Genomic DNA, 12424 nt, shown 5'->3' with positions numbered 1-12424 from the left:
TACGGTGGTTACTGTTGGTACCGGGACAACATCCCTTTGGAAGTGTAGCGCCCAGCTTCCAGTTTTCCCCCAGGTAACCCTGTTAGCTCTGTCAGGACTGTTGTTAGCACTGTTTATTGAACTGCCACAGACTCTGTTATCTCCATGTTTAGAACAGTGTGCAGATAATCTTGCTCCAGACTCTAAATCAATCTAAATCATATGCTCTGAATATTTCATGCAGCTCCTTTAGATCTGACATTGCCTGTTGCAGAGATAAACTATCATGGACTGATGCAGAGAAGTCAGCAAGAAATGTTTTATTTTCTCTGCTTTATATATCTTATTGATCAGTTTTTACTTCCAGGCATGACTCAAAAATCAGCTGACACAGTGTATGTTAATGCAGAGATGATTAGAACTATTTCCTTGGGTTTCAAAATACAAAGTTTCCAGTCTTTTACTCCACATGAGCTATGTACACACATTCACACACATAAATATAAAATACACATTTTTATCTTTTTTTAAGTGTCATTCAGCAGGTAGAAGCTGTGGTGGGCAGAGATAGACAAGTGCATCATGGGGAATTGACCTTTCACCTGTAGGAGTAAATGTACAAGGACATGTTAACAATATTGCAGATACTGCAAAAATCACCAGGTATAAATGTGACTTCTATGAAAGATGGGACTTCATCATCTGCATGTGGTTTATGTGGAGACTTTCAAGGTGCTTCAGGTGAACACTGGGTCATTACCTCAGGGCAGGGCTTAGGGCACAGCACAGCATGAGCCAATCAGGTTAGCTTGTGAAGGCCTCGAAGTCTGAGTCTGAAACAGGAAGCAGGAAGTGTAAGACAATAAATTCCAGTTGAAGGCCAAATGGTGTGCTTACAATCAAGTGCATTTTTCACACTACCAATTTAACAAATAACGTTTTATTTCTATGTCACAGTGAGATCTAGATACAGAAAGTAAGAGCTCACAACCTGACAGCGCGAGAGGCATTAAAAGGTAAGAGTGGCATATTGTTAGCTGAGGGATAAAACGAAAATGTAAGCAGAAGATATTAGCAAACGATGTTTGATAACAAATTGTCAAATAAAATGTGTGATGATTGGTGTAGGATGGCTATACATGGACATCTACTGTTCGTGGGATTTTTTGTTTCGAATGGTTTGGATGACATTAAAATAATAGTTATAAAAATCTTAAAACAGTTAAGTTTGTAGTGAAAACAGGTGAAAGCTAATGGCATTAAATAAGGTTTGGGTCATGGTGAGCAAAGAGATAAATAAATGAGAAACGGGCAGACTTTTGATGATCAGCTTTTAAAGGAAGTGTAAAGAGTCAGTATCACTAAAAACTGAGTAAGTAAATAGAGACACATCGGTTTGGACAACATACTAGGTGAAATTATATGTAATCATACTGATCATGTTTTGTTGGTCCTAAAAAATGTAAATAAACTAATTAAATATTTTCATTACTTTTAAAATGACTGATCTACATGAATGAAGAACAATTCAATACGAGGGCAAGCAGAACTGCAGTTTGTTTTATGTATCGTCAGTTGAAATAATAACGGCAGTACAAGGATAGCAAGAAATGAGTGACATTTTGTGGAAAATGCAAAACCTACTGCCATATTCTGAAATAAGTCAAATATTCCAAATATCCTCTTGGGCTCAATCTTTATTTTGTTATTTCCTTTTTAACAATCTTGAAATAAAAATAACAAAAAAAACTCAGTTCAGTGTAGTACAAATAATACAGGCAGATATATATTTATAAAAGAAACCATCTGCCTCTTTCTTATTCCCTCTCCACACGCAATAACACTTTGGAGAGGAGAAATGATAAACAACTCAGAGACAATAACATTTTTTGAATCTGTCTCAACTGATGATGTGTTCTCGCAGCTGTGCGTCATTTTTGCCAGTGAAGATGGTTATCCTTTAAAGTGAGAGCAAAACTCATGCAATGCAAAATAAATCAAGTGCTCAAAAATACACTCACATAAACTATAGGGTTGCAGTAGTATTCCAGTTTCACAGTATACTGTTGTATAAAGATTGACGGTCATTATACCATGTACATTTGCAGATCTATGGTATTGAAAAATAAATGACAGAGGATGGAAAATCTTACATGCATGTTTCATTTCCTCCTCAACTGCCTGTTAAACATTTTGCACAAACTCCATTAAAAAATAGTTTCACATTCCAGTTATAATAAAACCTTTGCTTAATCCCCAAAATCTTGATTTTATTATTTTAAGGGTCATAGTAATTAATAATAATAATAATAATAATAAAATGTGACACTGTGAACCCGTGATATTTTCGAGGACATTTTTTGTACCCTGAAAATCTCACACCACTGCCACCCTATAGTTGTGCTCTATGAGCAATTAAAAGCAGGGAAGGGGTAGGGACACTGCCTGTAATGCTGTTAGGTACTTATTAAGACAGATGCGTATTTGAACATTAGTAAAAAAAACTATTTTTTTAAACACGTTACTGGCACTAGTCTTTTTTCTTTTACCCTTTTGTGTTTTGGCACCAACAGGACTTTTTTGTGACTTCCAAACTTATTTCACAGAAAATGGTTACATTTACAGCAGTTATTATTATTCTATCCCAAAAATATGTATGCATGTGTTGGGTTTGGTAGCTCACATATTGGATTGGCCTTATAATAAGACTAAATTCAGAAAGTTCTTTTCACTTCATTGAAGTCTCTCTGTCCAAATAACACACCAGCACGGACTTTGCAAAGACAACTGTTCCTAAAACAATTCACTACACTGTCACTTTGAAAGTATGTCTTGCTCTGATATAAGGGTGGGGACACACTGTATATGGCAACAAACACACAATATGATATTAATACGACACAAAACTCATCCCAGCTGTGGCTGACATGGCAAAATGAAAAACTGTTGAATGCAAAAATATCACATCAGAATCTAAAACCAAAACAGGAACTATTAAGATTTAATCTCAAGCTATGTTCTTAATTTTGGCATTTTTGCTAATTATTTTTAAGTATCAATGTATTCCAAGTTCAGCAGCTAACAGTCTGTGTAATTTTGCACATTAAGCAGCTCAGGATTAGGTTAGGCTGAGATAAGGTTTTTTCACGCTGCACTTGATCAACAGATGCTGATAGAAGGAAAAGCAAGCTACAGCCCTTTCCCTAGCAGTTCAAACCAGTCCAAGCCCAATCATACCTAGCACTGACTTGATGATGAAGCTCCATGTTTTTAAACATTCACACAACCATCACAATGCAGTCGAATTAAACCACTCTCACTCAAAACACCCAGTCACAAATGTATAGCTTGTTTTTCTGACTTGGCACATTTGTGGTGTTCATGTAAGCAAAATACAAACATAGTAAAGTAGTTCAAATGGAGTAAGGCACCAAAAGGATCTAAGTATGAAAGATTTATATAATAATGATTTGCAACTGTGGTTTACAATCACTTATGATGCTGCATACATTCTGCATTGTGCATTGCCTTCCAGCTTCATGAATTCCTCCTTTTCCCTAATCTTCAATCACACCAAATACGGTCATGATATTTTAGTAAAAGTGTATAAATGCCAAGACTTGCATTCAGGGATACATGATAGCAGTGCATTGCAGCTTTGCAACAGTGTGAAAGTTAGAAAGCTACCAGTTTGAACAATTCTGACTGGGAAGCCAGTGTTCTGTGTGTGTGTGTGTGTGTGTGTGTGTGTGTGTGTGTGTGTGTGTGTGTGTGTGTGTGTGTGTGTGTGTGTGTGTGTGTGTGTGTGTGTGTGTGTTTGTGTGTGTGTGTGTGTGTCTCAGCAGGCCAATTAACAGAGGTCTTTTTTAATTAAACTAGTTTTTCTGTCATGATGAAAATCACCAGAGAAGGTTCTGCGGCCTGCTTTAGATTTCGATCTATCTATTGTTTCAGACCGGGCGGAGTCAGTTCTGATACATTCCCTTTGCCAGAGAGTCAGAATGAGAAACTTCTATGGCACGGTCTCCACTGTCCCAAACACACAGAGACGCAGACAGAAAACATGTACGTGCACACACCACTCTCTGTCCCAACTTGGCCACATCGAACTCCATGTTAATCCCTCTCTTTTCAGTCGATGTAAATATTTGGCAAATTTATATACAGTATGTTCAGATACAGTCCTCTATACTGCTTCACATTCTGTTTTATCTTTTAGCTGTACTGGCTAATTATATGGAAAGGACTGTATTGGCACCCTGTCAAACTCAGTCTCTTTTGGAGGTGTTAAGAAGCCTGAAAGCTGTGTGATCAGCTACGGCACTGCCTCAAATTAAGAGTCTGCACACCACATCACATTAGTCTGGCTGTAGGCAGAACACTGAGGTAAGTATAAAAAATAAGGCACACACACACTGCATTAGCACACAATGCACCCACACTTCTTTTTCTTTTTTGTACTGCCATCACTATTTTTCATGGCAGGTTCAAACTCTTCTTCAGTGCTTTGGCTTAATGGTGTAGTGGTGGCGGTTGTAGAAGACTCGGGAGACAAGTCTGGTTTCCTGGTTTCCTTTCCCACCTCTTCCCTGGTTTCCTTTCCAACCTCTTCCCTGGTTTCCTTTTTCACCTCTTCCCACCTACCGTCAGAGCCCATTTTAAACTTCCTCTCCTCAACATTCCCCCCATTAACAACCCTTTCAGTGCGAACCGCATTAATATTTGTAGTCTTAAAAACCTTATCTCCAGTTTTGTCACTCATGGTTTTGTTACTCATGGCTTTGCCCTGACGCACAGCACCTTTTATGATGTTGGTAACAGCTGCTCTCTGCTGGGCTTCCATTTCCGACAGGCTGCATGCCAAAGCCATCTGCAGTTCCTCATCGTCTTCGTCATCCTCGCTGCTGCCCGCAACGCCGTAGTTGTAGAAGGGGGCGGAGCTAAATGATCGACGTGTGGCTTCAGAGCTGGAGCGAGATCTGTCAGACTCGGCAGATGATTTGTTTTGGATATGTGGCTTCTGAGGCGTTTGTCCCTCTCGTCGACTCAGCTCCAGTGCGAGAGCCATCTCGTCCTCCACACCTGGAACATCACACAACAACACAACTTACATACGGTATGTACACACATGCAGCAAGGCTGAACTTTTCTTGACAAAAGCAATTTGAAAACAGTGAAGGGGTAGAAAATATTGCACAAGTTTCTTTGTTACACCTGTGTGTGTGTTTGTGTGTGTGTGTGTGTGTGTGTGTGTGTGTGTGTGTGTGTGTGACCTTACCATTAATTAGGACAGTCTTTAACACCCCATCCTCCTCAATCTCTGTTCTTTCCTGTCCGTTCTCTTTTATCCTGTTAGAAGGAAATGCACAGAAGAATTATTTGTATATCTGTGTGGGTTACTATAAGTCAGTTTAGAAAATAGCACCAACAAAAAGAGCTACTATGAAAGCTCTACAGCCACACATTGTAGTTATTTTATAACTATGTTAAAATGACTAATAAATCTACCTTGTACCTGGTATTTGAAAAAAAGAAAAGCAAATTGCATCCTGAGAAAAGAAAAATTACCCAAATATCAAGTTGCATTTATGTATAATTCAAAACACAATGAGAAAGAATAGTTAGCACTTGGTTTGCACTTCTTTTATCTTCAGGTTTGCAGTTATATAACATGCATGATGTCCTAAGCAAAGAACAACCTAGGAATTTGAGAATACGCTCAAAATCAAATCAAACCAGTGTACTATGCTGAAAACCTGTATTAATGATAATTTTAATGTAGTTTCAGTGATGTGTCACATTAAAAGAGTTTTGAAAGTGTAGGAAACAAAACTGTGCAATAATGACAGATTTCAGATGATTTTCTAAAAATACTCTCTTGACCATGTGCTCCTAGTGGTATAAAAAATCATAAAAAATTTGAAAGTACTACATCTGCCAGGATGTGTAAATTTCCTAAGGACAGCTTTACATACTTCTTGGTGGTGGTGCGTTTGCCATTTATAATGCGAGTGGAGGTGGAAACTGATTTAAAGTTGCCCATGCCTCCTCCCAGGCTGTCCATCCCATTCAAACCACCAAAGGAAGAGGAGAAGGAGGTAAAATCAGCTGCAGATGATGAGAGGAAAGGAGATTTATTTCATTTAGGAATCTCACTAATACCAACCGTGTGTGATTTTCACTGAGAACATTGGTAGACATGCACAATGCCACAGTATAATATGCCATGATACCTAATTCAACAGCTACACAGGATACTGTATTCCCCATGCAACTTTCAGCATGTAACTGTTTACCTCCTGCTGATGGAAAAGAAAAGAACCGGCCAGGGCCGAGGCGAGACGATGAGCCTCCAAACGATGAGAAATCATCTGGATGAGAGAAAGAGAGACTTAAAATGTCTTAAATACTCTGCTGTTAAGTTAGGTGTAATATTACAGTGAGTGTTTGTGATGCCAACTCACGAAGAAGAATGGGATCTTCTGTTTTTACTGGTATTTGTAAATATTGCCCCATGAGTTAATGAATACAAAGACTCTTAGTAGGATAAGCCGACTCCCAAAGTCATGATCGATTACTTCGATTATAGCAATGCCCCACCACCACCACCACCCTGCACGATATATTTGTACAAAAATAATAAAAAGTGCTGATTAAACCCCACATGAATATTGACTTACCAAAGAAGTTACTGAAAGGATCCTGGCTGCCAAAAAACTCTCTGAACACCTCATCTGGGTTGCGGAATGTGAAGGTGAATCCCGGGAAATCTGATGAAAAGTCTGAGCTGGAGGAACCTGGAAAATAAAGTCGTAGGGGTTAGGTAGGTAAAGAGCAACCGAGCAGAGTGAGGAGGAAAGAATGAGTGGTAACAGATGCAGTAACATCTCAGTATCTCACTGAAGCAAGGTTTATTTACCTGTGTATCGCATTCTTTCACTTCCAAATCTGTCGTATTCGTCACGCTTACTCTCTGTGCAGCAGTAGACAAACAAAAAACAGTTAAGAGTTAAGTTTCAGATTCGTAACACATAAGATCAGCCTCCAACAGACACTTGATAAATGCCACTCATCTAACAAACACACACACACACACACACACACACACACACACACACACATAAATATATAGACTGTTTCACTGCTATTCTGTTGCTATGGCAACAGCTTTGGTCCCTGTTTTCTTCCTGTCAACTAATGCATAAACAAACACTGAAATACACTTGGACCCATTTAGAAAGTTTATGTTGTCATGTTTGAAACGCCCCGACTTACTGTCAGATAGGACTTCATAGGCCTCGGCCAGTTCTTTAAACTTTTTCTCTGCTGCCTCCTTGTTGTCTGGATTTTTGTCTGGATGCCATTTAAGTGCCAGTTTCCTGTACCTGAGCACACAAACAAAAACACTGACTCATACATAAAAGTGACATTGTACTATGGTCTCTACTACAACAGCAGACAATGCATTGTGGAGAACCTTTGAGAAAAAAGACACCAGCCAACTAAGACCATTTCATGCTTCAGAGAAGTCTGTATTTTTCAAACCAGTGGTTCTCAACCCTCTATTTATGGGTTTAGTTACAATGTAGAATGAGTTATTATATATTTAGTGTTTTTTTCTTTTACACATGTTCTGACTGAAAACATTTTTCTTTGAAATCCAATTCAAATTTGGTCTGAAGTCCATAAAACCCAGACACATAAAACTAAGAAACTGCTTATTTTCGAAGCAAACTCCATTTTTTTAAGGCTTATATAACCTGGCAGTTTTACGGATGTTGCATCTAAAATTATATTCAGGAGGAATATTTCTGTATTTTTTATGAATAATTATAAAGACTTGAACTAGAATACTCACGCCTTCTTTATGTCATCCTGAGAAGCTGTTTTGGGCACTCCCAGGATGTTATAGTAATCCACCATGTTGCCTCCTTTCACTCCTCACCACACCACCCTTGGAAAGAAAATACAAATAAGATTTCTTTTAAACACAGAACATACTCAACTCTAATTGGATACACACATTCTGCATTTTTCAAATTACAGTCTCTGATGCCAAAGAGTTTATAAATCCTTGGAATCTGTGGTATGTTCTAAAATCCAAAAAAGGAAAAGAAACAGCTTTATACTTATTTATTTAATTTTCACACAAAACTACAGCATGGGCTGAGTGAGAAATGGCTAAAGATGGGAATATGTAAAGTAAACGGATGTTTTCCTTCTGTACACTCTAAAGTGTTGACAAAAACAGATTTTGGAAAAGCATAATTTCCGTTTTTAGATCTAGATCCCACACACAAGCGCCTCCACTTTCTTTGTCTCTTTAGACCTTTTCTCAGGACTGTGTGGGCGTGTGCACACAAAACTAACGAGGACATCTCCCTCACTAGCTTGTTAGTTTTGTTATATCTGTTATGATCGGCTATTTGTACATGTGGTTTGATAACATCATGTAATTCCAAACATGCTCTGCCCAACATTTAAGCTGTAGGTGGTAAAAATCATTAAGCTAAAACTGTTACTATATTAAAACAGCACTAAATGAGACAGATAATCTCTGGAAAAAAAATCATATTCATCTGCCTAATGTATTGTGTTTTAGTGCTTCTAATGGCCTAACACAGCTGTTAATCATGTCAGTCACTGCTCATGAGCTGTGGTCAAACTGTCAAACTCAGCAGCGTTGATCCAATATGAATCAAGATTCTGTTACTGTATTGCCTCTCACACTCGCTACTTCTCATTTTACAACTAAACAGACCACTAAAATGTTTTTCTGAAAACATTTGAGCAGTAGGAAGAGGAGGAGGGCCATGATTTTTCACAGACCACTTCATGTACTTCTTTAAAAATATAGTGACAGTTTCAGCAAATATGACTTTTTATTTTAATAAAAGTTACCAAAATACAGCTTTAACCACAGCAGAGCACTAATCTGCCAGAGTAACTGCCAACATCTGTGTTTATTAGTCGTGACAATCATGTGTTTATCTCCATTTCACAGTAATTGAAATTTACCTCAACTGATCTTTTGCCTGATCAAAAGTTCCCACAAAATTAATCTAAAATACATTTTGCCAAATAATTCAATGTAATGTCATTAAAGTCACATTAAGTTGAACCAACACGTGATCTGCACTGACAAGATAAGCCATCATGATTCACACGAGCAATGAGTAATTAGATGTTGACTGCCATATTGATTTAGACCAGAATCAATACTGTACTCAAGTCTCAAATCTATGGCCATAATTTAAAAACAATTAGTGTTTCATTAAGCAATCCGTGAACTCTCAGAGACACATGACACTACCCAATTATGCAATTATGTATTTTAATTTTAGCCCAAATATGAAGCATATTGTCACCCAGTTTGGATGTTATCAGCCCACTGAAAGGCCGCTATTTGACTCAAAGATATGGGTTAGAAGGGACCTGCCACACCTACTATAAGGTTCTTAGGCATTATCAGCCCATTAAATGGCCATTAGCATACCCAGTGTTTGCTGTAGACTATCCTGCTATGACAACAGTGTTTGTTTTTATGTATTAATACAATTTATAAAACTGTTTTCACAAGCTAACTAGAAAGTTCTAGTTAATGTGACATACTTATTGATACACTGATGTAATAACACAGATAATTTTAATTCAGTGAATCATAATAAGGCTTTATGGTGTAGTAGTTGTGTTTTATAGGGAAAAACATGTTTTCATGTTAAGCAAAAGAAGTTTTGCTTTTAATCCTGCACATTAGCTGTATGAATGCCCAAGTATTATTTATGTATTACTTAGATTAAAGTGCTGTACAAAATATTTTTAATTTTTAACCTTTTTTTTTTTTTTAAATAAGTAGGCTAATATAAAGTGTAACCTTAAAATGATTAGACCTTAGTACAGTCAGTTGTTCAATTAGTCAGCCCCATGCCAATCGCATTAGTGGACATCAACAGTTTTAGGTCTGAGGGGGATTTCCAAACCGAGGTAAAATAACTAAACTTAACTTTCTATGTCCCCTCGGGAACAGTCATGTGCTGACACGAATATTATAACTATGTTATTTCTAGCGTCATGGCATCTGACAACTGCTGCTGACATGACTGTGGGCCTACACAAACTTACATACACGGACAGATGCAGTTGCAGGCACGGGTGCTGTCTTTATTGCTGTAAAAATTACGTAGCATTAACATTATGGGTACCATTTGCATTATTTGGTATTTCGACTCACACATCCCACCTATTATGGTAAAGTTGAGCGTCAATAAACTGTAGAAGCTAAGCTACATGGTGGATTGATAGCCACAACTTATCCAGACTAGCCAAAGATATAAGGACCTACCGTGTGAGTCTTTTGGCCTACGTTTGTCCACCGGTTTGGAGCGACAATGAATTAGTTATTATTGTAGCGGTGCCTCTGGTATGCGCTCCCCCTCTTTTCGTGACGGCCGCACAGTCAGCCTCCTCCTTTAGTCCTCCTCTCCGCCTCCACGACACAAATATTTTCTAACTACACGATATGTCTGCAGTGTACCGCTATACTTCTGCGCCCTGCTCCACTGCCCCCCTATCTGGCAAGCAAGTGGACAGTTACAGCCCTGTTTGTCTCGTGTGCTGGTCTAAGCTGCACGCGCTACGTCATTATCAGCTGAGAGCAAAAAAATAGAGCGTCTGGAAGAGACTGGAAGCGTCGTCAGACCCGCCCTGCCTCAACAACCGCCTGTTGCTCTGCATGCTAATGCATAATGTGGCTTAACCCATAAGACCAGCAACTTCTCATGGTAGTCACGGAAACCTACTATGGCCGACCATTCAGGATAGACACATGGAGCAAATTATTAGGCCTACATGAGCTGTTAACATATTTTTTTCTTTTCTGTTTAAACTTTTTTTTTTTTTTTTTTTTTTAGTAAATATTCTCACAAACATAAAAACACACACATTCCATACTCCCCAGACACCCAAAAAGTAAACAAATTAGAAAAAATTAACTTAATAAATATACAAACAAATACATACATTAATAATAATAATAATAATAAGAAGAAGAAGAAGAAGAAGAAGAAGAAGAATAGTCATTTATTATAAGTATTTTGAAAAAAAATATATCTATGTTTATTATGAATTTTTATGAATGTATAATTTTTTATGAATTTTTAACCGGAAACACTTTAATTTCATGTCATCTTAAAAATAACTATTTAGATAAATGCTAATTATAGTGTTACAAATGCAGTGGGGAAATGAACAGTTTACTCAAGGAGGCAAGTAAGTTCAATTTTTTAGGTATACTTCACTTAAGTATTTTCCTTTATGGGTACTTCATTTATTTGACAGCCATAGCTACTATGCAGATTAATACATGCATAAGGACAGTTTCTATAAATCTTCAGTCAAAAATAAGTCAACATGGACCAGCTACAATGTTTCAATAATCATTCAGTAATTATTCATTCAACCTACAATCTTTATTATAATTCTAAAAGGACGATTCTGCTGCATGAGTTCTTTAAATACAGTTTACTGCTCTTAAGACTTTGAACACAGTTAAACAGTTAATTATAATGAAGTGTTTTTACCTAGTGGTTACTAATGTTCTTACTTGGGTAAAGGAGCTGAGAACTTTTTGCTGTTTATAACTACAGTTAAGTGTCCTTATAAAGGAGTATATGAAGGAGGAACATATTGTAGTGATAGAAGAGTATTAGCCCTTTATAAACTCACTGTTCAGTGAGAGCAAAGTACAGTATAAAGTACATCAAAGTTAGTTGACCAGAGAAGTGTAGCTCACCAGAAAGTAGGTCTGTAGTTCAGTGTGTGTGTCATCAGGATCACATGATGAGCTCATGGACTGGTCAGTCATGTTTAAACTCTAAATTTCTTTGCATGCTGTCAGTGGACCAAAGTAACTCAAACTTTACCAACTGGTTACATTTCTCCCATCTGGTGGCTGAGGGAAGTAACTGCGGGTTCAAGGCCTGTCTGGCCCCATTGTATACTTTGTGGCTAATCATCAACAAGGCACAAAAAGGCAGGAAGTTGGACTTTCCTTTGTATATTAATGGGAACTGCATGTAAGCACACATTCTGAAGTCCTGTCTAATGGAAATTTAACAAAATACGCAGTGAAGATTTTTTTAATCTATGTTTACTCTAATAAATATATTTATTCGGGCGCTACTATTGATTTGATCTTGCTCAAATATTGTGTATGTTTACCTTTTAAAGACATTGGTCTTTGTAAATTTCATCACAGTGCTAACGATATTACGGGTTGCCTCTGAAGGCTGGGTATGATCTGTGGCAGTTGTAAATGTTAAATGCAAAGGTCTATAGTCTGAGATCATTCCAGATTATTCAGTATAAAAGGTTTATTATCAGCTAGCAAGGTGTTTAGCTATTGTTGTTGTAATAATTTACAATATAAATATGGCTATGCTGGACA

At 37.5% G+C, this 12424-nt stretch overlaps 1 protein-coding gene across 1 annotated transcript; it reads right to left on the bottom strand.

Annotated features, from left to right (window-relative positions):
- Positions 1-1658: 1658 nt before the first annotated feature.
- Positions 1659-10656, bottom strand: dnajb2 (DnaJ heat shock protein family (Hsp40) member B2). The gene is made up of 9 exons (XM_042495111.2): positions 10322-10656; positions 7838-7933; positions 7255-7364; positions 6899-6952; positions 6660-6776; positions 6276-6350; positions 5955-6087; positions 5258-5328; positions 1659-5061 (listed from the first exon to the last, which is right to left on the bottom strand). The coding sequence occupies exons 2-9, from the start codon at positions 7900-7902 to the stop codon at positions 4400-4402; spliced, it is 1287 nt and encodes a 428-aa protein (XP_042351045.2). The 5' UTR covers positions 7903-7933; positions 10322-10656; the 3' UTR covers positions 1659-4399.
- Positions 10657-12424: the final 1768 nt, after the last annotated feature.

Source organism: Plectropomus leopardus, chromosome 10, assembly GCF_026936395.1.
Source record: "Plectropomus leopardus strain MGB_pleo_1.0 chromosome 10, ASM2693639v1, whole genome shotgun sequence".
Lineage (NCBI taxonomy): Eukaryota > Metazoa > Chordata > Actinopteri > Perciformes > Serranidae > Plectropomus > Plectropomus leopardus.
This window is presented reverse-complemented; position numbering and strand designations above follow the sequence as displayed.

Coding starts and splice junctions, on each gene's coding strand:
- dnajb2 (XM_042495111.2), bottom strand. CDS start 7,902: ATGGTGGATTACTATAACATCCTGGGAGTGCCCAAAACAGCTTCTCAG. Junction 7,365..7,837: donor CAGGATGACATAAAGAAGGC/GTGAGTATTCTA, acceptor TTGTGTGCTCAG/GTACAGGAAACTGGCACTTA. Junction 6,351..6,659: donor TCCTTTCAGTAACTTCTTTG/GTAAGTCAATAT, acceptor TCTCTCATCCAG/ATGATTTCTCATCGTTTGGA.